The sequence below is a fragment of the Scleropages formosus genome, chromosome 19 (assembly GCF_900964775.1).
Source record: "Scleropages formosus chromosome 19, fSclFor1.1, whole genome shotgun sequence".
Taxonomy (NCBI): Eukaryota; Metazoa; Chordata; class Actinopteri; order Osteoglossiformes; family Osteoglossidae; genus Scleropages; species Scleropages formosus.
The window spans coordinates 24,503,230-24,530,785 of record NC_041824.1 but is presented as its reverse complement, the minus strand read 5'-3'; the positions used below and the strand labels follow the sequence as shown (position 1 = coordinate 24,530,785).

At 45.9% G+C, this 27,556-nt stretch overlaps 1 protein-coding gene across 5 annotated transcripts in view; it reads left to right on the top strand.

Moving 5' to 3' along the window:
• The window catches only part of osbp2b (oxysterol binding protein 2b), a 53,074-nt gene extending 25,518 nt beyond the window's left edge, over window positions 1–27,556 (top strand). For 2 of the 5 annotated variants that reach the window (XM_018749074.2, XM_018749076.2), the window contains exons 3-14: window positions 5,476–5,726; window positions 13,841–14,039; window positions 15,378–15,504; window positions 15,965–16,031; window positions 18,891–19,010; window positions 20,241–20,486; window positions 20,640–20,760; window positions 21,025–21,128; window positions 21,626–21,721; window positions 22,267–22,451; window positions 22,707–22,927; window positions 24,183–27,556. In XM_018749074.2, the coding sequence (XP_018604590.2) occupies window positions 5,476–5,726; window positions 13,841–14,039; window positions 15,378–15,504; window positions 15,965–16,031; window positions 18,891–19,010; window positions 20,241–20,486; window positions 20,640–20,760; window positions 21,025–21,128; window positions 21,626–21,721; window positions 22,267–22,451; window positions 22,707–22,927; window positions 24,183–24,325 (1,880 nt within the window). In that variant the 3' untranslated portion in view covers window positions 24,326–27,556. Of the gene's footprint in view, window positions 1–5,475; window positions 5,727–12,179; window positions 12,766–13,840; window positions 14,040–15,377; window positions 15,505–15,964; window positions 16,032–18,854; window positions 19,011–20,240; window positions 20,487–20,639; window positions 20,761–21,024; window positions 21,129–21,625; window positions 21,722–22,266; window positions 22,452–22,706; window positions 22,928–24,182 lie in introns of those variants that run through there. The other 3 variants (XM_018749075.2, XM_018749078.2, XM_018749077.2) reach the window with 3 other exon arrangements.

The window sequence follows — 27,556 nt, the reverse complement described above, 5'->3', positions numbered from 1 at the left end:
ACAGACTCACCAGTCGCAAGGAGGGAGGCTGAAGCGGAGACGGTGTGAAATGCGTCATTCCTTTTTTCCCCTCCTAAGCCTGCTAAAAATAGTCTTGCCTCTCTGCTGCGTGGGCATCTGTTTCTAGGGCAACCGATTTCATTCACATCCTCCTGCAAGTCGGCAGGGTACGGTGAGGGAGGCAATGGCAGTGTGAACACGCATTCCTTTCCCTCGCATAATAACGCTCGCCACTTGAACATAGTCCACATAGCAGGGTTTTTTTTAATTAATTTTAACGTTTAGTGGAACTCTCCATACCTGCCCAGTGCCACTTCTGTACAGGTGGAGCTTGTCAGAATATCCATACAGCACAGATGCGTACAGAGACCTCCTCCCAGACCATCCGCCGCCATCACACACGAGACATTCATTGTTTCATTTTGTGTGTCACGAGGAGACCAGGACCCACACGGTACTGAAGAGGAAGAACAAGGTTCTGCTCCCTTAATACGCATCACCTCCATGCAGGATGAGCATGAGGTTGCAGTAGGGTTGTCCAGGTGGCAGTGTTGGGTTTCACAGTATTGTATGGGAGTTCCAGAGAGAAGATGAGTGCATAGCTGAGGAACATCCTTTGCAGCAGTTGTGCTGAGCAGTGAGACTGCGCTGAGTTTGTGGTGGGGGAGGGGAGGCTCAGTGTGTGTTGCTGTAGTGGGGAGGCTCACCTTGTCACATGAGTTGCGTAGTCACTTTATTACCATTGGGGGGGAGGTCCATCTATAGCTGGGGAGCACTGCCATACTTCTGGAGTCTTTCTTGGCGTTCGCCCCTCGACCAAACCATAGTTTGGACAGGAAGTCTCCTTCTGTGGCTCCGTTGAATGTCCAGGGCCTGCTGGTCAAGTGGAGATGAACGCCACTTGTTAATGATGTTCCAGAATTTTCGCTGTGCTGCTGACCACCTCTTCAGTGAGGCTGTGGCTGGGGAACGTTCTGCATTTTCTATGCTCTCTTTAGAACATTCAATTCAATTTATTTTTACAGAGCGCTCTTCTCACGCAGTGACACAGAACACTTTAGCATAGGCATTAGGCAAGAAAAATAAACAGATCGGATAAACACAGAAGACAGTTGACTACTGACTATCATAATATAATACTAGCGCTATAAGTATGCCTACTGGCCACGGAGGAAAAGAACAAAAACTCCCAACTGAAAATCGAGGGAGAAAAAAACTTCTGGGGGTCCAAGGGCCAGTGGCTGCCCACCCCTTCTGGGCATTCTTGATTAAATAACAGTTCTAAGCCAGTTTACAAGTAATAATGATATTGTTGCTATATGCTATCTTGAATCCCCAGCTCAGCATGATGCGTCTCGTCCATCACAGCAGCTGGTTATCATCTTCAATTGGCATGGGGTGTGTCTGTGACCACCGGCCACCCTCCTGAGGTCTTACGGAGGGAGACAATGGTCAACAAGAAGAAATAGTTAGTCATTTGTAAATTAAACAAGTAAATTAATTTGCTTCGGTATAGAGGTGGGAAAAATATACACACACACACACACACACATTGTCTGAAACCGCTTGTCCCAAGCGGGGTCGCAGCGAGCCGAAGACCAACCTGGCAACACGGGGCGCAAGGCTGGAGGGGGAGGGGGGACACCCAAGAGGGGATGCCAGTCCGTCACAAGGCACCCCAAGTGGGACCCGAACCCCCCCGTGGGAAAAACAAACACAGGCAAGTGGAATTACTTTTTGAAGTGGAATGCCTGAGTAAACATTTAAGTCTTTAGTCGGGATTTGAAAACAAACGGATGGGGCATTTCTCATAGTAACTGGTAGACTATTCCACAGTTGAGGTGCTCTATAACTAAAGGTCCAACCTCCTACTGAGGTCTTATTGATCACAGGTACTTTAAGGTAACCTGCGTCCAGTGAACGAAGATATCATCCTGGGATATACGAATCAATAATCTCACAAAAGTAAGCCTGAGCAATGCCATGTACTGCCTTATAGGTCAAAAGCTGGATTTTATAATCAACTCTAAACGTGACCGGGAGCCAATGCAACGATTTAAGTACCGGTGTTAAATGGTCAAACTTCCTAGTTCCAGTGAGAATTCTCGCAGCAGCATTTTGTACCGACTCTGTAGCCTGGATACAGTCTGGTATAGACAACCCGATAATAAGGCATCACCATAGTCCACCCTGCTTGAAGCAAAAGCATGAATCAACATGGTTCACATTGGGTCTTCTGCAGCTCCTGGGACCAATTTTAGCAACTTTCCTCAAACCTAATGATTCTCGACTCTGTCACATTGACTCATCAGGCTTGGTGAACTGGGAGGGATTTCTGAAACGGATAGAAGAATGGAAGTGCAGACAGATGCTTTGAATCATGTACGTCCCTCATTTAATCTAGAAGTTAATGATTTAGAGATTTTACAGGGATTAAACAAGGTGACTGAGATGTGTGTAGGGCTCATTTCCTCCCACCACTCCGAAACACAGATAAATTAAGAGTAAGCAACCAAATAAAAACAAAAAATAATACACTGAAGAGTACACGGCCAGGGGCTTCTGCCTGCCTGCCCCAAACAACACTGATGGTCCACGCTCGCCCGTGGTCTCGGTCGTGAAGGCTACAGCTACCTTGGTCTTTAACCACACTGCCCCCATCCCCTCTGTGCCCAGCTGTGTGTCTGTGCTGCTGTGCTGTGCCACACTGCATCTGCCGGTGATGTTACACTCTATTCCTGGATGTGACACCCCTTTTTCATAACAGTGACATCCAAGTAGTGCTGAGGATACCCTCGGCCTCTTGCACCCCCACTGGCCCCACCATGTTGTCATTGCACCACGTATGAGCCTCACTGAGCTTCTCATACTGGGACTAAGCCTGTGATTTACACTGTGGAGGCTGTAATGCACACCCCGGTTGGGGAGATGGGGGTTCACTGGCAGGCGTTGCAGACGCCCTGGTGCTGCAGCTCCTTTTTTGGGATGTGCTGCTTCATGCCATTCCAGGACAGGGAGCATCTACGGGCAGAGGTCAAAGGTCATGGTGGCTGTAAGAGGAGCATTAAGATCTAGTTTTCATTTCTCACCGTTCAGTGTACTCTGTGTGTTGTCGAACCTCGTTCACTTTCCTTTGGCATTAACAAAGTGTCCGTCAGTCCCACCTGCCCACCTCGCCATGCCCCACACACACACACACACACACACACACACACACACACACACACGACTTCAGCATCACTTGTTCCCGGGTAACTGAGTCAAGGGCTCTTTGTGGGGAGCAGGCTGCTATCTGTCTGTAAGTGGGGGAGAAAACCGGTGGTAAAGGTTCATAATGGAGCAATCAATGTGGCGATGAACAGTTCAAATTTGTAGCTTGGGGCTGTGTCAAGAGCTGTGTGTGTGACCTCACCCTTGAGAATTTCCCTTATTTATGCCTTTCATTATTACGCTTATTATTTTTTGTCTTTCTGGAGTTAAATAGGCATGTGGCTATAAGCTGACCATCTAGAAGATCACACCCTGTGATTGTGGTTAAAGTTGCTGGTTTGAGTCCCTAGAAGGGCCTAGATTTTATATCCTTGAGAATGTTGCCTGGTGAAAGCATATGGAGCCCTACAAAGAGGGTCACTTTCGGCAAAAGCTCTGTCACGCTCTCACTGTGTAAGCGGAATGCGGGGGGGGCAGGGCAGTAGGCCAGCACAGTAAAACCCTTCTTGACCGTGTGCTCCTCTAAGCATTTCCACGCGGTTCTGTTCTTACCTCTCAGTTACTAAAGCCCCTGTTTATTTGGCTCCGAGAACAACCGAAAATCTGTCGATCCGTGAGGCTGCTTAGTTACTTATTTATTTAGCTGACATTTTTCTCCAAAGCTACTTAGTGATTTACCTGTTAATACAACTCGGTAATTTCAGGGTACTGTAAATGTCTTGGTAAGGGGTACCACAGCAGAAGGTGGAGTTTGAATCTGGGTCCTTAAAGTGCAAGGTAGCAGCTCTAAGCACTGCACCTCCTGCTGTTCTGTTGACTGCCTGCACACCCCCTGTGCCCCATTATCTGCCAGTAGGGTGCGCTCTGTTACTGTCATCTCTTCACTGGAAGGCCTGGTGGGAGCAGCAGGCCCGCTAAGATGCGGATCCTTGATACCCCAGGATCAGTGGACCCCTGGCAACTGGAGAAAGAGCAGATGTTGTGTCATCTCCTGGGGTTTCCTGCTCTAAGCTGTCGGCACTTTCATGCTATAGGTGTCCCTGAGACGTTGTTACAGCTACATTTGCATTTATTTGTTTAGCAGGTACTTCTCAAAGTAACAAACAACTCAATAAAAAAAGTGTATCAAACAACGGACTAGAGGTTGTGGAAACACACACACACACACACACACACCATAGTCAAGCACAGTCAGTGTGTCCAGTACCAGTGGAGCACATCGCACAAGTAGCTCTACATAGAACTGACTGGAAAGATGGGGGGCATGGTGACAGGTGGTGTGATGCAACTTTATGGAGCTTATGGGGGATCAGGAGAGAAGTGAGTCTGAAAAGAGATGGGTTTTGAGACCCTATTTGAGTATTATACTTGAGTAGCAGGAATTCAGCAGTTCTGACGGACAGAGGGAGCTCATTCCACCATGTTGTAGGTTCTCAGTTTTAGCTCCAGACTTTGTTTTGCACTACCAAGCAGCCAGAGGTGGAGGAGCACAGTGCTCTTGCTGATTTGTAGGGACTGATTTGGTTTTGTAGGTGTTGGGGTGCAGATCATCTGGCCATAAGTGTTGAGGTTGTAACGGGCAGCTACTGGAAGCTGCCAGCAGGTACGGGAAGCCGATGGGGGCACAAGGAGGAGAGGTCCTTGGCAGTGCTTCAGTGGGTCACACACAAGCTGTGACGGCTTGTTCATGTTGTACTTGTGTAGCTTTGCTGTGATGTGGCGGAACTCAAGGTTAAAGTGTCACAGTTGAGATTTCACTAATTTTTATGTGCGCTGTTCATGTTCTCTCATTCAGATCGAGCCATTTTCTGCGTCTCCATCTTTTCCTCCTCATTGTTCTACATCCCTGAAAGATTTGTTGGCCTTATTTTCCTGGGGGAGCAAACAGAAAATCCACTGTAATCATGAGCACAGCAAGGCAATGCCTGTCTGTGTGATACCAGTCAAGCCAAACATATGTCCAGTTGGGGTTCTACTGTATTTCCCTTTGCTTTTACGCTGGTTGGCAGAACTTTTTGCAGTGTGTTTACCTCCACTCAGACACAGCAGGGGTAAATATCAGGGTAAATCCCACTGTATTTTGGGCATCCCTATCGATTTTTGGAACTCATTATTAAATGTGAACGCTGTGAGTTGGATGAGTGGAACAGTCATTCCAAGACTGACAGTCCTGTAACTTTGCTCATCTTCCCAAAGTTCCCTCCATTCCTTCTTCTGGCGAGACTAACTACACCCCCCACTGTCATCTCCTCTTATGCCACTCAGATGACTCTGGTGATGAGGAGCCCACCTCGCAGTCGGACAGGAGCGAGATACAGGGCACTCTGAAGACTCTGGCCAGCAAACTCGACGACCTGAGCACCTGCAACGACCTGATCGCCAAGCACGGGGCGGCGTTGCAGCGCTCGCTGAGTGAACTCGAGGGATTGCGTGTGCCAGTCGAGGGCGGCGAGAAGATCAAGGCCGTCAACGAGCGGGCCACCCTCTTCCGCATCACCTCCAATGCTATGATCAATGTGAGTACTAAAAGTCTGACCCCAGCTCTGGCTGTAGTACCTTTGAGCAAGGTACTTGCACTGGATTGCCACGGTAAAAATGTTTAAAAATTCTGGACAAATGGGTAAATCACTGTAAGTAGCTCAGCATTGTGAGTTGCTTTGTGGAGTACCAGCTGAATGAATCAATTAATGGTATTGATTGTGCTACTTCAGTTGATATTTGTAGTTATCATGAGCTAAGAATCAGCGTGAAACGAAGCAGCAAGAACATACAGTAGTTACACTGGTTGTTATGATTGTTGTCAGTGTGCTTTGCAGACTGAAAGACACAGTAGGCAGTGAATAAAATGCCTGTTTTGGAAGTAAATGAACAAGTAACCTGCCAAAAATGTTGCTGTACTGAACCACGAGGCCATCGTATTTTAAAGGGGTGTATATCTTCATAAGTCTTTGTAGTGGATATTAGTTGTTTGGGACCCCCTTATATGAGGCTTTAGGGTACATTTACTATATATATGTGCTCACAGTAAAGACCAACAGACAACATCATGTGATGAAGAAGGGCAAGATTCAGAACAGCACCAGCCAACTAGTGTCCAAGACTACAGCATCATCTGTACAAACACAAGTCATGCGATTAGTCGCAAAAAGCAAATGATGTAGGCAGCAGTTGCCAGGAAGCAAAGCAGAGCCAACGGAAGGAAACGGCAGCACACGTCACAAAAACACTCGGCAGTCGGCTGACTAAACCAGAGAAACTGTCTGCAGTCGTCGATCTGGACGATTGGAGAAAGAGTTTTACAGCTTTTGTTTTTTATTTTCTTTCATTTTTTGTGATGTCGCATTGGCAGAAACATGGAAACCAAAAGCATTTTCAGACAGAGAAACCACTTATGCCACCATATAAAAGTGTACTGTCCGGCGAGGAGGTGTGCAGTACTGTTATCGCTTGTAACACTGAAGAGTGTGCACTTATTACGGAATGTATGTTTTAAAGACCAAATCTCTGCCCTCTGTCCTGTGTTGAGGAGTTGCTCCCTCCGTCACAGTCATCAGTTTCACTTCCAGAATACCATCCGTGGAAAGAAATGGCTAAAAACGAGACTAAGCACCGAATAAGTGCCGGAATGATGACTTGCGGTGGCACATGACTCTCACGGTGTGTTAATTCACACATTCGTTTGAACACAGAGCAGCACTGAGCTCTCCATAGAGTGTAACTGCAGAATCGCACATCAGGTGGGAGACTCGACACATTCACACCTCACTTGCTTGACAGGGAAATGTTGTGTTTCTCAGCAAAAAGAACTTAATCATAGTTACATTTTGAGGGATGACTGTAACTAGCAGTACACCCAATGAAATACAGTGCCTTGCAATGCCAAATGGAGTCTTCCCACCTGGGGACCCAGATTCACGAGCCTCTCGCTGGAATATACACACACTTCTGGGCAGTGCGGACAAAACATGACACCTATGTGAGGGGGAAGATATATAATATATCTATATTTATAATTTTTTTTTTTAATCTCTGTCCGTGTTTATTACTCTCTCACTCAGGTGTCACTAACCGCTTGTCCTGGTAAGGGTCGTGACGGTGTGGAGCCCATCCCGAAAGGGCTGGACGCAAGCCTGGAGGGGTCCATCCAGGACAGGACAGGAGTCTGTCACAGTTTTGTTAATTAACCAGTTACATATGCATACAGTAAACATTCTACTACTTGTGGGTCATTTAATTAATGATGAGCCTGAGTGCCGGTACAGAAAAAAAAAAATCTTTAAATCTATCGAATGGACTATGAATGTGGAGTTATGCTCCCCGTACAATAAATTGGAGCTAGAAAGAGGGGTTTTATTTAAAATTGCTGAAACTTGCACATTTCGGGTGCTGGTTGGGAAGTTGAGCAGTGGAACAGGACACCAAGATATACAGCATTTGTTTGGACCCAGTGAGATGTGTATTAGCTGCATCGGTTGTATTAGCACACACTGCAGTTTCCTCGGTCGATCAATAGTGAGTTAATACCCCCTCGGTCTGGGTGACCAGTAAGTGCCTCAAACCCTGTGTCAATTTAAAATGTACACTTGGTGATTTGATCATTGTTTTGTGAATTGTGGAGGTTCATGTGCTTCTTAATATCACAGCATTGGATGTCAATGTTGTCTGTTGGTGGTACACACAGGTCCACAGTGTCATGTTTGAAACCAGATGTTTTTGAATTTTTCAGATTTTAGAAAGGTAATAAAGTGCGTCTGCCGTATATTGCGTAACATCCCCAGCTGGATCTGGGGCAGAACATACTAACATTTCTGCAGCAAAATGTATGAATGACACTGTGGGATAATCAAGACTATAAATAGAATTAGTTTATTTATATAATAAACTTGTCAATGAGATGCAAAGGTGCGAAATATACATCCAAATATAAATACATCTGAGGAAAACATTCTGTAAAATTTGAAATTTGTGAAAAAACTGAACTGTTTTCAGAACTTTTCAGATTTTGGAATTGAGGATGTGAGTGAGTGAGTGAGTGAGTGAATGAATGAATGAATGAACACTCTTAGTCCCCAGAAGGAAGCTGCCCTAGGTTGCAACAGCATATAACATGCACAGAATGACTGAACTTATTTCGAGACACGAAAGGGGCTGTGAAACGCAGTAGGGCAGAGGAAATTTAGTACCTTCCAGACCACGAGAGATGAGTAAAAGCTCAGCAGCATGAGGACTAATTATAGAGCTTTATGGCTCCTTGCTGGAGATCGGTGAGTGATCTAGGGATGAGTGAATGAATGTGATGAATGAATTTGATGTCCCCAAAGTGATGGAGAAATGGCGACTGGGTGAGGATGGGGCTGTAGTGTGCAGAGCAGCATGGGAAGGTGTTCTGTGCTAATTTAGGACTGACATCAGATCTGGCATGAGGTGGGACAAGAATAGCGCTGCGGTGTGCCCCCCATTCCAAAAGCCACCTCGACCCCGTCAAACGAGGGACGCCTTCCTGTACAAGTCAGATGTGAAACCGCCGAGTCGCTGAGGTTTGTTGCGCTTTAATCTTGTGTTGTTGTTTCGGGGAGGGGTAGCACTCAAGCGCAGAGTGGGTTCCTCCGTAGAACACAAACGCTAGTAACGGTGTGATCATGTAGGCTGCAGGGGAAGGAGGCTCACGGATGTTATTACTAGTAACTGATGTTAGACATGTATGGTGCACTCGGTTTGTCCTTCTGCAAAGCAGCTGTTTACCTGCAGCAATGCGACAGAAGGGCCCACAAAGCCAGGTCACACTACATTAGGTGTGGAGCCACACTAATGCCAAGGCTAGGGAATGCTGGGAAATGAGTACATCTGAAGTTTCCATTTACTGTACATTTGCACATTGAGCAGATATTTTTCTCCAAGGCAAGTTACCGTGTTAGATTGGCACACTGAGCTACTTGCAATAATTTACCCATTTATGCAGCTGGGCAATTTTTCCCGGTGCTATTTGGAGTAAAGATCTTGGTCAAGGAAGTTTGAACGTGGGTTCAACAAGTAGAAGATGGTAGCTCTAGCTAGTAGACCACCTGCTGCTGATTCCCAGGGTTCATCATGGTGAACAGGATGGTGCCTGTACACCGCTAATGGTCCTTCTTCTGAGTCACCCACCTCCATCCCTGAGACCTTGTATGTAGTTTGTGTTGTGTTTCTGTTCTCTTCGAAGGAAATCGCTTCCTATTTAGGATTTCCAAAGATGAGTTTGTGAAAGTGTGGTATTTTGAGGCACAGACCTTTCAGGAGAGATCAGTGAGGTTTTACCTTGTGTGCTGTGACACATGAAAGATCTGTTAGCCTTGAGTTGGTTTCTACCACCTGACGGCTCAGGCGTCTGGCGGAAGGTAGCCTGTTATTTAGAATAACAGTAGAGTAACGGTAAGAGCAGCGTCCTTGCACTTGAAGGACGCGGGTTCGATTCTTAACCTCCTGCTGTAGTGAGCTTAAGCAAGGTACTTGCCCTAAATTTCTCCAGTAAAAATTACCTAGCTGTATAACTGTGTAAATCAGTGCATGAACTGAACATTGTAAGCTGCTCCAGAGAGAAATGTATAAAATGGTAAAATATACAGATGTGGGGGAAAGCTTGTCAGAGAGAGAGAACATGCCAGAGTTCCGCATTTCACATGGCCCATCAGTTACAGAATCCTGAGTGGGAGTGCTGAGGTCCGCTGAGGTCCGCCAAGGTGCTGACTGGAGCGAGGAGGGTTGCCAGGTGCTCCAGCGGCCTGTCTGCTACGCTGATGAATGGCCCCCCTCACAGTCACCCAGGAGAACCGCTCTCCGGACTGCGTTCAGCCTCGTTTATTGCTCTCGCCACAGAAATCTTTGAGTGAGGCAATAAACAGTCCCCAAGGCACCCTGAAACTTATTAAAATGTAATTACAGAGGAGCTGCCCACCCCCACCACCTGGAATGAGAGGTGTGCTGGATGTCCTACAGCAGCAGCACTGTACAGTACAGTAAGGCACAGTAAATGTAATAGGTCAGTGGTGAGAAACTAGGAGAATTCTGGAGATCCATGCTGATCGTTTGATTAAAATACAAACATCCATCCCTCAGATCATGGCTTTAATTCATCCCATGAAATCACCATGTTAGGGTGTCTAGGATGCAACACAAGGTACACCCTGGACAGAGATACATTGATACTTCAGCTCACATGCGTTTATGATAGTCAGGAATAAAGTTCACAACATGACTGCCCATGTCTTTAGCTTTACAGGGCGCACAGACACTACACTTTTGCTCATGCCGAGTGGCATTACTAACAAATGTTTGACAGTAAATCATTGAACAAAGATATTTGAAATAATACCAAAACCAGCCAAAGAGCCCAAGATGGGGCCCTGGATCTTTTCAGGGAGACGATGAACAAGAACCAAACCAGATCCCCCCAAGCAGTCCCCTCATGGAGTCCTCACGCCAGCTGCTATAAAGTCCTCCATGATTTCATTCCATTGACGTCAGCTGGTCGTCACTGTTCTACTAGATCCTGACAGGAGGAGTGCTGCAGAGCTGTCCATCACAGTAACTCTGCCCCCTGCCAGGGTGTCACTGCCCTCCAGTTCACAGCTGCTTACATTATTTAAATAACTGGTGGTTTTGTTCTTCTGGATTAAACCGCGTATGGGACATTGGTTCCAACGTTTCGCTTCTCTTGTTGGAAGCATCGTCAGGGTGTGACCGCATCTTATAGAGGTTAAATGAGGTGGTCACACCCTAACGATTCTTCCAAGAGAAGCGAAACGTTGGAACCAATGTCCCATACGCGGTTTAAATCCAGAAGAACAAAACCTCCAGTCAGTTGGCACCAACCACAGAAGCCTATGGATTTTGATATTATTTAAATAATTATTAAAACTTAAATGTATGGTGGAAAGAGATTGTCGCCTTGCACTTGAAGGACCCAGATTCACATTCCATCCCCTGGTATCCACTGATCAAGATGTATAAATGAGCAAATAACTGGAAATAGCTTAACCATGTGAGATGAAAAATCTTCTTTTTTCCATAATGATGCCCTCTTCTTAGTCCTGTATCACAGTCAATGGGATTGCAAACCTTCAAGTCCTCAGTTTGAAAATGTTTGTGCAGTGTGATATTTTGCCTGATAACACCAGTTATGGACACAACAGGGGCGCTTGAGCCAGCAGCCTTTTTCTTCGCTGCCCATCTCTAAAGACTCAATTTAATCAGTGAATACGTTCATTCTGCTTGTTTCACGGATGGCTCTCCAGCATGACAAACCGCTCACGCACTTTAATCAGTGTGCGTTGAGGTATAGAACCATGTCACGGTATTTTACTCTGCAAGGAACATTAATAAGTGGACATAATGTAGCAGAAACAGCAGTAGACTTTTGCTGACTGCAGTAACGAGGCAGGCGATTGCAACGGTCTGTTGGATCCCAGGGTGACCGAGAGAGGTCGTGCTCATGATCATGTGAGGAAGAGGGGAAATGACTTATGTCGCATTCATCACGCGACTCTGCGATTTGTAATACCCACAATTTCATGTCATGTGAAAGCAGGTTATAAGTTTCAAGCGGCAGGACTCAAGTCGGCTTTCGCTTTTGACTTTAGTGTGATAGATTGAACTCCCTCTGTCCCTCAGAGCAGCTGAATCCCTTCTATCATATGTGATGGGTTTTGAAGCCCCTCTCTTTTGGATCCATTTCCTTCCCAAGCTGTTGTCCCGCACCATTTACTGTTCTCGATATTCATACGTCACCTCTCTAGGTGTCACGGACCACACGTGCTGTGCTTTAGTAACTGTGTGCACGTATCCAAACTCTATGTTGTGGGACACACTTACGTTTGCATTTATTCATTTAGTTGATGCTTTTTTCCAAAGCGACTTAGTGTTAAGCTACACCAATGTTTTTTCAGCTGGACAATTTTACTGGTGCAAATTATGGTAAATACCTTGCTCAGGGGTCCTACAGCTGGCAGTGCAATTTGAACTTGTAATCTTTGGGTCTAAAAGCAGTAGCTCTAACAACTACACCACCAGCTGGTAGAAGTTGTCACTTCCACTAACTCTGAAGGCAGCATTTAACACAGTGGTCAGAACCACCACTTTGTAGTCCCACCTCCTGCTGTGTTACCTTTGAGTAAGGTACTTACCCTGAGGTGCTCTAGTAGAAATGATGCCGCTGTGTATAAAACATGAGCTTGTCGCTGTAAGTCGTTTTGGAGAAAAGCATTGGCAAGACATGCAAATGTAGAGAGACGCTCACCGCCACGCACGTACTGGAGTTTTACCGCGTTGAAGAGTTTGCCGTAAGTTTGTCGCTGCCGGCTGTGGCTCGCTTTAGCTGCGTATGCACAGTGACTCACCAAGTGCTGACCGTCGCCAAAAAAGACACTTTTCGAAAGTTACCTAGAAAATGGGAACCCCCTCTATAGCTGAAAAGAAGTGGAACATTCATGTGCGTCCCCATGGGGAAGTGAGTTCATGTGCTGCTTATATGGAGAAGTCGGTGGGAGACTTGAGGCCAGAGCAGCTGAGGCTCCCCTCGAGGTAAGACTCATTTTCTCACCTACGACTTTCTCACTCTTGGACGTATCTACCTTCACCAACAAAGACCTTGAGATGCAGACACGACTGTTAAAGCAGTCGGTGCGTCCAGCATCACCTGTTCTGCAGACACACGTGATACAAGTAGCCATGGATGGAACTGATGGAATTGGTAGAATGAAAGACAAAGGTGATCGTCACCGGTCATGTAGTACAAGTCTGTGCAGCTGTCAGGAGATCAGGAACGAAGGGGGTCTGAAAGGGAAACCAGAATATGAAGTCTTCAAAGTTCAACTCAGGTCCCAAGTCACAGATTACCCAGTCCAAGTCGAGTCAGGCCTTTTAATGTACTGTCGAGTCAGTCTCGAGTCTGAAAAATTTGCAACTTAAGCCAAACTTGAGTCAAGTCATCTGATTGAAGTCACCCACCTGTGTGTGTGTGTGTGTGTGTGTGTGTGTGTGAGAGAGAGAGAGAGAGAGAGAGAGCGAGAGAGAGAGACTATGTGTCCCCTACTTCCCCTGCTGGTTCCTCATCACCATGTCCTTGAACCAAAAAGTGCAGAAAATATAAATATTCAAGGAATGCTTTGAATGTCGGATGAAGTTTTTCTGGAACGCCCCGGATCCTTGTGTTCGGAACCTCCAAGTCACAAAGTTTGAACTTGCTGTGACGAACGTTGCAGACACGTGTGAGTGACAGGATTTTATTTTTGCTAAATTAAGTTAATTTCAATGTTGAATGAAGCTAATAAGAAAAGAAAAATAAGGGCTACGGAGATTATAGCTTTCTCTGAGGTTGTTACACAACTTAATGAACAGATAGCGCAAGCGACATCTGTATGGTGAATTAGTCGTAAAAGTGACCTTGGATTTACGGAAAAAAAAAAAATGAAGCTGTAGACAGACTTCATGTGGTCCAGCTGTGCTCATAAGTTATGGAAGCAGTGCATATATTATTTGTGCTCAGTCAACAGTGTGAAGAATAATCAACTTTTCACAAATATTCCAACTTTACCCTAGTGATGCTCAGCTCTGCCCACATTCCTGTGACCCATCCTTACCGGTATCCCCGGTGCAGGCCTGCCGCGACTTCCTGGACCTAGCAGAGACGCACAGCCGGAGATGGCAGCGCGCACTGCAGCATGAGCGTGAGCAGCGCATCCGCCTGGAGGAGACCATTGAGCAGCTAGCCAAGCAGCACAACAGCTTGGAGAGGGCCTGGAGGGAAGCTCCCGCCCTGTCCGCCAGCACGCCCACCGCACCCGCCCCAGAAAAGGGTGAGAGAGCACCCGAGGGGTTGGGGTCCGCGCTCCCTATTGACACGAGTCGTACCGCTTAACCATGGAAGCATCTCTGAGTGCAGGGGGTGCACAGCATTTACCTTAACGTACTACATTTACTGACATGTCACCTACTACACTTAACGCATAATTTCAGTCCTGCTCTTCTCTCATACAGTGTAGACATTCCCACGCACATGGCTGTTAACTACTCTGCTATTCCAACAGTATTTACAGGTGGTCCTCCACTTGTGTGGAGGTTCTGTTCCGATGACCTGGTCCTAAATCGACTTTGTGACAAGTCACAGAGCCTCTTACACTCTATTATGTGAACAGTAGGGAGGTATAAAGAATTGACTTGCATGAACGCTACTTTGTATACACACACGTGCACACACACGCTGACTGAAACCGCTTCTCCCGAGCAGGGTTGCGGTGAGCCAGAGCCTAACCCGGCAATGCAGGGCACAGGGCTGGAGGTGGAGGGGATGCTCCCAGGACGGGACGCTAGCCTGTCGCAAGGCACCCCAACTGGTACTCGACCCACAGACCCACCAGAGAGCAGGCACAGGCCAAACCCACTGCGCCACCACACCCCCCCGCTACCTTGTATAGCAAGACATATTTTTTTCTAGTTTTATACATTATTCATGTTAGTTATACTAATATAAAGTAATATATATTACAGTATTTAAATTATATTTTAATGCTGCACTATTATTTCCACTTTTATTTCTAAATCTATTTTCTTTTCCTTTTTTGCATCCCCAGAACACAAACTTTTTTGCTTGCTAGCTGTTAAAAAAAAAAAAAAAAGGAACTTTGAATGGAATCACAAATGAAATATTCTGTAAATAAATCAACATTTTTGTAAATTAAAAACACCGCTGATAGACGCACAGAGTCGATAAGAAATCAAGTGTCTTGCGGCAGCAGACGGAGCTGTCGCGATTAGACAGCTCAAAAATATCGGGCCTTGAACATAACGTAATAAGGTGTATGGGACCGTCGTCATATGTTTGGGAGGTTGGAAGCTGCACTTCGCAAGTGGAGGAACATCTGTGCCTGCATTTTCTTCAGACTTTTTTTTTTTTTTACAGTAAATATGACTGGGTGAACATGTGCCACATCATTGTCCCTGTCCCTGCAAACACACTTGGCCAGTAGAAGGTACCTTGTTCTCAGGCAGTAGAGACACCCCCTGCAGACGTGTCTGCTTCAGTTGGTCCACACCGCAGCAGTATTTACTGTGTTGTTGCCATGTTTGACACTATTGCCATGGTGCTGCATAAGACTCAAAGTTAGAGTCTGATAGTGTGTGTCCCCGCATCTCAGCAGCTGGTAGCGAGCGGCCACAGAAAGGGGAGGCAAGTGATGAAGATGAGGATACGGAGTATTTTGATGCCATGGAGGACTCCCCTGCCTTTATCACTGTGACCGCCACTGACCACACCCAGCACAGGTGAGTCCCGCCCAGGCGGTGACGTTCACTCTGCGTGGGCGACCGGACCTTGGCATGAGCGCCTCAGCCTCTCCGCAGCGCATGTGGATGATCGGTGAGGCATCACCTGGCAGGAGATCACCCATGCTCGCCTGCGACTTTTTAATGAGCTTGTCGGGTCGGCGGCCACATCGTTCACCAGGCAATTAGCGGCTCCAGACGCCAACGCCCCCGGATCAGTTCCTCCAGCCGCGCTAAGGGAGGCACAGCGGGACGCCCACTTCCTTGCCAGGACTCGTCATCTAATCTGCGTGGCTCTGCAGGGACCTTTTTCTGCCTTGTTCAGTTCTGTTTCAAAAATTGTGCTCTGCCTCTTCTCCTTCCTTGCAGCAGCATCGCGGTTCTGCATTCTCCATATAGTTTGTGTGGCCTGTGTGTGCGCGTGTCACGTGTGCCTCCAACCTGCTTCTGTGTGTTGCAGGCGCTCTGTGAGCAACCTGAGTGGGGCGAGTGGAGGACAACCCAATGACTGGCACCAGGAGGACAATGTAAGTACCTCCGGCTGGGTCATCTTATCCACTTTCTCCTGTCCCGTTACGTTTAATGGTAGGGTAGTGGTTAGAGCTGTTGCTTTTGAACCCAAAAGTCGCAGGTTCAAATCTCATCCCCCAGTTGTAGTACCCATGAGAAAGGTACTAACTATAAATTGCTCCAGTAAAATTACCAAGCTGTATAAATTTGTAAATAACTGTAAGTAAGTTAAAATTGTGACTCACTTTGGAGAAAAGTGTCAGTTGAATGAATAAATTTAAAACCCATGTGAAACGAATTGAATTAATTCAAGCAAATGTAGTGTCTATAGTTGAATTTACATGTAAGTAGCCTGTAAAGGTGAATGACAATTTCTGATAAAGGTATTGAGCCAAATGAAATGATCAGAGATAGTTGTTCATTTTCTGCCTTTCCATGAGTGTATGTAGGATGTGTGTTGTTCCTAAGCATCATGGTGAAGTCGGTCATTCACAGTGTAGGGGTGGGTGTCCATCTGAGGAGAGAGTCGCTTTGTTGGCGCCACTCATCACATCCGCTTCCTCTGGGGACATCAGCTCTTGGGCACATATTTTGGTCACGGTGCTAATTAGTTTACATCACCTTTAAATTTACCCTTCTGTACTTGTGTTTGCAGCAGTTTGTTCCCCATTTATTTACTACCTTCAAAACCAAATCCACAAATCAAACCTATGCAGTAATATTTATTTATAGCAGCTGTAGGTTTGTTGGCTTTGTTTTAGTACTTGTAGATGGAAATAAATAGATAATTTCATAAGAACCCTTAAATCACACCTTGAAAGGCCTTTTCCTTTGAGTGGCTATGAAAAAGGCACAAAAATATCTCTCCTTTGTCCTACCCCCCTAAAAGTGTAAATTTAAAAATAAATAGGGCTTCCTTGGCCTTTATTTGTGTCAAAATGAACTTCCGCATTGCTAGATCATTTTGCAGACAGAGATGAGGGCAAAGAGTGACATTTACCCAGTTTTTCGGGGGTGGCATGGGACAATCATGGACAAGAACCTGTGTCTCGTTCACTTGAATTCAGAAGACAGTGAATTCATCCATCACTGGTGGCGGAAATATGAATACACCGGGTCCTCAACATGCAAACACAAGTGGGACCGGAAATCTGTTCATAACTTGATTTGTACGTAAATCCAACCACTGTGTCACAATCAACAAACCTGTACACATTTTTAAAACCCTCAGGTAAAACTCTGATTGATTAAAAGTTTGCTGTAAGGCTTTACTCCATTTTCATCAACCGTTTGGTTGCACAGGGTCACTGTTCCGAAGCCTATCTTGGAAATATTGGGCATGATGCAGGAAGTGCTATGGACAGAATGCCAGTGTTTCTCAGGATTTTAATTGTATTATGTTTTATTTAGTTAAAACAACATTTGTAACATACGTCAGCGTGTAGCCACTTTCGGTTTGCTTTATTATGTGTACAATAAGGAAAACATAACAATAAACAGACTGTTACGCAACACTTGTAGCAACAGAGATTCAACTCAGTTTATTTCCTGTGTACATGATGTAAAAATATCAAATACAGTATACTTAAAATTTTAATTTTAACATTACATTAAAATTAAAACTACTTTTAAAGTGACTAAAATTCTGACATCAAAATTAAAATATGGTGCCAGTTAATGTTGACTGTTGACACATTTATTGCATAAGCATCTAGAATTTGTGATCTGATTGATTCATTAACTCGGCAGGGAATTGTTCCAAGCGAAGAAAAGGAAGTGAAAAATAAATAAATGGAAAATGTTTGTATCCTTGGGAATTTGTGACTCCAGCGTTCATAACGCAAGGACCCTGTCTATTCAGTCAGGTATAGATGCAGTGTATACACACTTCAAGCAGAGTTGCTTGGACAATACACAGTGAAGCCTGCTTTTCAGAAGCCGTGCACTTTTCGATTCGAGATGAGCGTGACGTGATGTAACGGACCGCAACCCACCCCCTCTCTGTGTAGGGTTTCTCTCTGTGTAGGGTTTTAGCGTGACCGACAAACCACTTTCATCCTCAGATTGTTTCTAACAACACCCCGGATGCTGAAAGTGGTTTGTCGGTCACGCTAACCAGTATTAGAGAGAATGGTGAGAGAATTCCCTGCGCAGCCCCTCTCCGGGCGACACTGTGACCCTCTTCGCGCTATTTATAGGCATGAGAAACCGTGTTTTCCTTATTAGCACTAGCCGTGACAAATGGCACAGAACACACGTGCCCTATGGTTCCGAGTGTACCGTTCACAGGACGCAGGCACATGGTGGGCGCAGTTTGTTGGGGCGAGTGCTGCTGTGAGCGGTCCCTGTGTTTGGCCGTGTCGGGAGAGCACTCAGTGACTCCCCCACATAGGTGAACTCACACCCCTGGGGTCTACCTTGTTCCAGCTGCGTGCGTCCCCAGCAGCGCCCTGCTCTATGGCTGCTCATAACCGTGTCCACATCGGCAGTCCAGAGCTCCACCTCTTGATGACAGAAGCACGACGCTCTGTTTTCTGGAATTATCCATGAGTGGTCTGCCTTCAGTGTGTGTGTGTGTGTGTGTGTGTGTGTGTGTGTGTGTGTGTGTGTTCCAGCACTGTAAATTAGGAGCTGTCATATGGGACGCTGGTGGAAAAAAGTACATTTGGCATAATGGAGCCAAACTCTGCAGCAGTCCACCTTTTCTCTCCTTTATTTTTTGGGGAGGGGAGTTGTCTTTGCTTGTATTGCCTTCTGAGTCACTTGTAACGATGTCACGTTGCTCTGGCTCGCATCGCGGTGTGTGTCGTTGCATCTTGTTGTCCGAGTGCTTATCCCAGGTGTCCCCAACTTGTAATGACCTGTCATCTGGGAAGGAGGTGCAGCTGCGCAGGAGGAGACGGAGCCGAATCCCGGACAAGCCCAACTACTCGCTCAACCTGTGGAGCATCATGAAGAACTGCATTGGCAAAGAGCTCTCCAAAATCCCCATGCCTGTGAGAGAAGCTTCTTGCAGAGTCTCTGTGTGTGTGTGCGTGTGCATGCGTGCACATGCAAGTGTGCCGTGACCAATTATCTGTGACCGCTTGTCCAGTGCATGGTTAGGGTCATGGTGGTCTCCTGTATCCCAGAAGCACAGGTTGTGATTCAAGTTGTGTAAAATAACTGGAGGCAAAACATGTCACCTGCACAAATCCCCCTTCACTGCTTTTGACCTGTTTGTCACATAAATATGTCCAGTGTTCATCAGCTTTCAACTTTATTATCTACACAATCAGTAAAAGCTTAATAAAAAATTATTTGTGCTTAAGGTTATGTAAAAATATTGAACACACTGCAGTAAATAAAATACTTTGTAAGATAGGGACAGCTGGTAGCGTAGTGATTAGAGCTGCTGTTTTCGGACCGCAACGTTGCAAGTTCAAATTGCGCTTCCAGCTGTAGTAACGTTGAGCAAGGTACTTAACCTCAGTTGCTCTGGTAAAATTATCCAGCTGTTAAAATGGGTAAAAAAATTGCAAATACTTCAACATTTTGAGTTGCTTTGGAGAAAAGCGTCAGCTAAATGAATAAACGTAATGTAATGAATGTAAGACTTTTCATTTGAATGTTTTTTTTTTTTATATTCAAAAAAAACATTAAAACAATTTAAATAACTGGAAAAAATTACATACTCTCCCCAAACTCTAACTTAATACCATCGCGGACTGTTTCTCACGTTGATCCATCACCAAACGCAGGAATGACTCCTGTTTTGTTTTCAGTTCATATTCTGAGTGCATTTTGCTGCCAACTAATGGCGACCAGCAGAAACGCAGGTCATTTTCCCTCTGCAAAACAGAAATTTTGAAAGTACAAGAGTCAGTGAAGACAATGCAATTTGAAATAAATTAAAATTTTTACACATAAGAATACCTCACTACTTGTACATACAGTAAGACTACAGATGAAGATGTAGACATGGCAGATTGGTTGTGAACCACGGTATTGAGGGTGCAAGACCGTTTTTGGCCAGTGACCCTCCAAAGCCCATACGTCTGTGAGAGGTTCCCTCACTACTGTACGTCTACAGTTTACTAAGAATGCAAAGAATTTCAGCGAAAAGGAACCGTGTATGTTTTTGTGTGACAGCATTGGGATCTCCGTTGGTATTGACAGAGAACTGGTGACTGCAGTCCATTGCAGTTACAAACAAATCGGCTGAGACAAGCTGCCTACTTCCGCAGGTGAACTTCAACGAGCCGCTGTCTATGCTGCAGAGGCTCACGGAGGACCTGGAGTACCACGAGCTGCTGGACAAGGCCGCCAGGTGCGAGAGCTCCCTGGAGCAGCTGTGCTACGTGGCGGCCTTCTCCGTGTCCTCGTACTCGACCACGGTGCACCGCACTGCCAAGCCTTTCAACCCCCTGCTGGGCGAGACCTATGAGCTCGACCGGATGGATGAGTACGGCTATCGGTCCCTGTGCGAGCAGGTGAGTCCTGATAGTTCACGCGCAGAGATACAGACGGACAGATACAGAGACGCAGACGGGAACAACTTCTGTGCTGCTGGAGGCAGTGATAATGTGCAAAGCTGCGAAATGCAGCACTCCGACATCCTGTTCAAATAAGCCCCTCTTCCTCAGGTGAGTCACCACCCTCCTGCTGCCGCTCACCATGTGTTTTCCAGACGAGGCTGGACGCTCTGGCAGGAGATAACCATCGCAAGCAAGTTTCGCGGCAAATACCTCTCCATCATGCCTCTCGGTGAGTCCTCGGGCACCCGCTCTTTTTGTCTTGTCCAGCTCAGAGTGTTTGTTCAAAACCTCCTTTATGTGGAGCTGTGGGGTGGTCTTTCACTATGTTTCACACCCTAAACTTCAGATCTCAGGATTGCTCCTTTCTTCAGTTTCATATCAGCAGAGGAAATACTGATGATCGTGCATGTTTCAAACTCACAGAGAAACCAAACTGTTTTCAGTCACTTTTCCAGTGGCTGTGTGATGCATGGCCCTCTGTCCCTCAATCCAGGTGCGATTCACCTGCAGTTCCACTCCACGGGGAACCACTTTGTGTGGCGCAAGGTTACCTCCACCGTGCACAACATCATCGTGGGCAAGCTGTGGATTGACCAGGTCTGCATGTCCTCACCCCGTGTGTGTGCGTCCTCTCTTCCCTCTCCTGGTCCTGCAGTCCGCTCTCCCCACCTCCCGTAAATGCGTCTCTCTGGGTTTACCCCACTTTCAGCTCTAAAAATACCCCCTTCCCAGCAATGGATTCGTTAGCTGGCTTAGAGATGACCCAGTTCAAAAAGGGGGTCTGCTAAGTGCGTCACTCAAGGTGTGTGTAAGGTAATGTTTACCCACCCGGTTACAGCAGTGCACCATCATGTCCTATGAGTCCTGCTGTACTGCACACATGCGAGAACAGGACATTGGTCGGACTGGTTCAGCGAAGGTGCGTCCTCAGATGGCATCAACTCGAGTCTGGGGCTCTGGGGAACACCGCCCTCATTTAAATTGGGGGCCTTCCCAGCATGCCATTCACTTACACTGCACTCACATTGCACCATGTTCCTTTGCGCTCCTGTGATCCGATTCCTCCTCCGTTTTTCGTCTTGCCTCCTCTGCAGTCCGGGGACATCGACATTGTCAACCACAGAACAAAAGAGACCTGCCAGCTCAAATTCTCCCCCTACAGCTACTTCTCGCGGGATGTCCCACGCAAGGTGAGCCTTTACCTCCTCTGCATCTGTAATGGGGAAACCCCAAGGTTCGTGTGCTCAATGCAGGAGAGCCACTCAATCGTCATCAGTGCACAGCCCTGAATGCTTCTGAAGAATTGCGCTGGTAATACTGCCACCAGGTGGACAATGAGTGATAGTGTCCATTTTTAAAAAGAGCCTTGTAGTTTACAGAGGATGACTGCAAAAATTGCCTCGTAGTTTTTTTTTTGTGGTCTCCTATTCTCCATTTAGACATTAATGATCATATCGTTGTATCTGATTGTTGCTGCAACCCTATAGCCAACAGTGACAGCGGGGCCTGAGCATCCTATCCAACCATAGCAACATAGGCTCACACATATTGTCCTTGTAGCAGATTGACTCGTAGGATGGATGGCAATTTAGTGATGCCTTCCAAAAATTTATAGTACTTTCCAGTACTGCCCAGTTTTTTTTTTTTTTTTTTTTTTAAACCATGCTCATTGCCTTTGGGCTCCTTTGCTTCATTTCGCTGTTCCCGCAGTACTGTTTGGAATTTTGTCTCCTAGGTGACAGGTGTGGTGACGGACAGCGAGGGTCAGGCGCACTATATCCTGTCGGGGACGTGGGATGACAAGATCGAGTGCTCCAAGATTGTTCAGAGCAGCCGAGGGGGCAGTGGGTCTGAGGGCAAGCAGAAGACTGTGTACCAGACGTTGTCACCCAAGCTGCTGTGGAAGAAGTACCCTCTCCCGTAAGGGTCCCTGCCGTACTCCATCACCGCATTTGCTGGCGCAGACATTGCTGATATTGTACAGCTGCTGTATTTTGTGCGTAATAAGCAGCACGGAACCACAGAGCTTACTGTGGGGTTCTTACTGATTGGACTGTAAAGTCAATGGAAATGCAAAGTAGAAGGCACTTTACTGCATCTCTAAAGGCACTTTATTGAAGCCCCGTCTCTCTCCTTCCAAATGGCCTTGTTCCCTGCCTGCCGTGCTCCTCCCAGAGAGAATGCAGAGAACATGTACTATTTCTCATCGCTGGCGTTGACGCTGAACGAGCCAGAGGAGGGCGTGGGGCCCACGGACAGTCGCCTGCGACCCGACCAGCGGCTCATGGAGGCGGGCCGCTGGGATGAGGCAAATGTAGAGAAGCAGCGGTTGGAGGAAAAGCAGCGTGCTGTGAGAAGGAGGAGAGAGGCTGAGGCCTCTGACGCCCTGGAGGAAGGTGAGCCAAGGAGGGTCAAGTACCCTGGATGAGTTAGAAAGGACAGGAAGGGAGAGTGAGCGGACCAATAGGGCTGAGAGAAAAGGTGAGGAGAGCAGAAGACAGGTGGTTTAGATGCTCAAGTTGTACGCTGAATCGCACTGTTTGCCATCGGGCAAATAACAGCCTTGGCTCTCTGGAGTGAAGGTCCCTTAGGCCCACCCAGACAGCTGCGTCCCCAGCACTATAGAGCAACAGTTGTTCCTACCACCGGTAACCTGGTACTGTGTGCTTCGTTCTTCCTGAGCACCCTGGAGTGGACCCTGGTGTCTACTGCTGTCCTACTCCAGTTCCTTGGAGTAATCCTGGTGCCACATTTGTCACACATGAGGGCAATGTTATTAAAACCTCATATTTTCACCTGGGGGAGGGGAAAAAAAAAAATTACCTAACCCCTACCAATGCCAAAAAGCCTTCCAAGAAAACACACTTTGTTGTTCCAAGAAACTGCCATCTCCTGTAAGGCTTACATTATTCCTAAAATGTACTCAGATTATAATTTTGTGCTGAAATATAAATTGCACTTAGAATGATAAATCAGAATCAGCTTTATTGGCAAAGTATACCTGAGCATACAAGGAATTCGTTTCCGGTTTAGAGCAAACCTACAGTGCACATTCACACGTGCAGACTACATAAGCACATACTGAACTAGACATAGATTAATACAAACATGATTACCGATAATGCAGCAGACAGAACGTAAATGCAGGCATAATACAACTAAATGACCAAGCATAGAAAAAAGTATGTGTTGACCTGTATCATGAAGTATAAAATATGCAATATTGATTTAATTACTTCCACTTTGCTTTAGTTTTTCATTGTACCTTGGAAAGTAATTTGAAATACATTTTTGGTTGTTTTATTGAATTTCAGTGAATGTTTTTGTTGAAACATATTGTCATTAGTATATGGCTGTAATGGATAAACAGATTTAGTTTGCACTTGGTATTTTGGTTTCATTTGAATATACCACTTAAACAAAAAAGTTGACTTTTCTAAAATGACCAAAGTAATTGTTCATTTTAAGAGACTTGCCATAAATTTTCCTCTCCTGTATATTTTCTGTTGCTGTTTAATATACCATAAAAGTATTTTTCTTATCCAATTACTCGATTGATCATCACAATAATTGGTAGATAATTTGTTTGTTACAGTAATTGGTAGTTGAAGCCCTAACCCTGACGACCTCCCCCTCCAACGCTCTACCCAGGCCGAGAGTACGAGGGCTACCAGCCCCTGTGGTTCCATAAGAGGATAGATGCCATCACTGGGGAGAGCAGCTTTGTCTATAAGGGTGGCTACTGGGAGGCCAAGGAAAGGCAGGACTGGAGTCTGTGCCCAGAAATCTTCTGAGCCCCCGATCCAGCATCACTGCCCTCCGTGATCCAGGGACTGACATCGTCATCAGCGGCAGGAGGACAGGATCTGTTCACAGGACCTCTGTGGACGTCACAAGAGAAACACGGCTGTACCGCGGACCGGTGTGCTGGCAGCGAGCCAAAACAGCCCTTTTAACGTTACCCTCCACTAAGCTTATCACCAAGCTTCCTATTTTACTGATGGCAGGGTGTGTTTATAGTCTGACTATCACAGCAAGGACTGATCAGGCTAGGACACTGCCCACAAGAAGCTTCCGGAAGGTCAGGTATTGTCATGTACATATTACCCACTCTTCCTCTGCTCTCCAACTTATGCCCAGTAATCCAGAAAACACCACCTTTGACAGATTGTGTTTGCTGTGCTGTTGTGGTGATTCAAACCCAACAAGGACTCCCCACCGGCGGCTTTTGGGCAAATAAAGCCGTCTTTTTGTACCACAGCCAGATCAACACTTCATTCACCAGTAGAAGGAAAGGCATGGTAAAAGAGAGAGGTGTGAACTCTTAGCATTTCCCTCTGTCTTCCGTAAGCAGAATGTGCGAGGAGAGCCATCATGTCCTACATAGCTCAGGGCTCAGCCGCTGGGCCCAAGTCTCCGTTGTCACTGTGGTTAACGCTCCGTTTTCCTATAGGCACACAGAGCCAGGTGGATACCTCCCCTGCCTGTGTCCTGCTCTAACCAGTCATCTCATCCTTTTTTTGACCCATGACGGATCTCTACAGACCATCTAAAAGTCAAATTTGGGTTTTTTTTTCCTTTAATTTCCACACCCAACCTATTCAATACATGGCTTGCAGGGTCTTGGATGTGTGCAGTGTATACAATTTGCATATATTTTTATAAAACAAGTTATATTTAAAAACGAATTTTAACCGCTGTTCTATGAGAGTTATCTCGAAGTTCAGCTGAGATTTTTCCCAAGCAGGAAAGCACTTTTTTTGGTATTACGGTGAGTAGGAGTATAGGCTGTACTCTGGACTTCCCAGCCATAGCACAGCACATAGCTTGTACGCAGGGAACACACTCCTCTTGGCTGACCACACACATGCTTCTCACAAATGCTCATGCGGAGTCTTCTAAGTAAGTTGTGAAGCACAAATTTTCGATTGGGGGTTGTCAGTGAGGACAATAAATCAGAGGCCTGAGGAACTGGACAAGATGCGGATTTGTCTCCTATATGCATTGTGTGTGCAGTGCGTTGAGGGGGAGATTGTTGTGTGTTACAGTTTAAATTGTTGGAAAAAAAACTGCCCTAACACCTTGCTTATACTGTTTGACCTCTGTGCCAACATTTTTGGCAAAAAAATAGCGTAACAAATATATACATATTATAATGGTAATAATAATGAGTGTATATAGTTTCAGTGAGCTTAACAGATAGAAAATTGTAACAACTCTAAAGTGGCTCCAACTGATCATCACCTGCAGTCTGGTCTCACGTATATAGAACTGTTCTTAAAATGGTTTGTAATAAGAGGTGAAAATGCACGCACACCAGTTGGCCTCTTCACGTGCCCATACACCTGGGTCTCCACACACCCTTCAACCTGTACGTGGGCAAGCAGTGGTCTGGTGCGCCGTATGCTTCCCTCAGTTTCTTTTTGGTTCCATATAAACGGAGCAGAAACTTGATGGGTCACGGTGCAGGTCTGGGGGCAGAGAGCCATGGGGTTATGTTTTTTAGTACGTTAAAGGGCAAATGCAGTCCAAACAGGAGCAGGACCCTCCACTTTGATGCTAACCTTCATGGGAACCTGAGGAGCACTGTGGAGGGATGCAGGCTGCCCCATGCGCCCATGTCCTTTTTTGGTGGTCGGGCACTGACCCAACACTGCTCTCACACCTACCAGAGCAATGTGCTGCTTCATTCAAATGACCTGCTCTTATTACTTTCTGCCTGTTTCCATATTGCTTTTTCCTATCTTCTAGGATTCTTATGAGGTTTCTGTTTGCAGAGTAAAACTCTACAGTAATTAGCTGTTTGTTGGCAGCACTAAATTTTGACCAGACTGGTCTCCCTCTTGTTATTAACAAGGTTTTGTGCACTAACGATATTGTCTCCCTTAATCCAGTTTAGGGTTCACACACGGTAAGACATCTCAGCCTGTGAACCGCAAATATTGTCCGCAGTGTGTAGTTCATTAGAATAGACACGTGTCAATGTACAGTAGGGCAACACGGTTTCTTCGAGGGGCTCTCTAGTCATGTAACAAGTAGCCAGTCACACACATTACCTTCATTTAGTCTCATCTTTGTACATACATTACACATCTTACAGACTTGCCATTTTCTTGACGCACTGTGGTGTAACAGTCAGGGGTGAGTAGGTCTGAGATAAGAGTAATTTATATGTCTCATAATATTACATGTTAATACCAAAAACTGATGAGATTTTATTTGACATGTATGTGTAAATAGTAAATATATATGATATATAAATATATACATACATATTTATAGATAAAGACAAATTCTAATTGTTCTTTGAGAGTAGCTTTAAAGAGTGAGTTGAGTGTCTTTCCCGCTGGGACGGAGTCTGACATTGAATTTAACATACACACAGTATACCGTAGTGCAATAAGCAGCTGTAGATACTGGGTTCTAATGACATAAGGTGGCTGGCAGCTTCCAATGGTCGCAAGTCCAGCGTTTTTGCAGAAACCAGAATGTCTGCGATAGATGTTGTTCTCAAAAGACATTTGATCTCCCATTCATGTGAGATTGGCTGTGTGTGATGTTTTTCGCCTTTTCTTGTCCACAGGGGTTTTTTGATTTTTAAAATTGTTGATGAATCTGCTATGATTACAGTTTCTCTAAATTACCTAAAATGTGTGTGAGTGAGAGGTGCTGTATGCAGGAGAATTCCCCCGTTTCTCCCCGAACATGACTGCCCGGAGATGGGAGTAAAGTTATGAAGACGGAGTGAGACACCCTGTCTGAATTTAGTCCCGCACCTTGTGCCATGTGGCATTTGAATAGTAAGCAGTGCTGGCACGTTACATATCACCACCAGTGCGAGGGTGAGCGGTCGAGGTCCTCTCACCCACCTCCAGCCCCCCATACATCCTGTGTTCAGGTACACTGCAGCTAAGCTGAATTGCTTCTCTTCATGGGATTCTTTCTTCCTTTTTTAAAAATGGTGTTTTGCTTTAATTTATACACATGTAATGTCTTTAAGATGAACAAAGAACCAACAATGATAC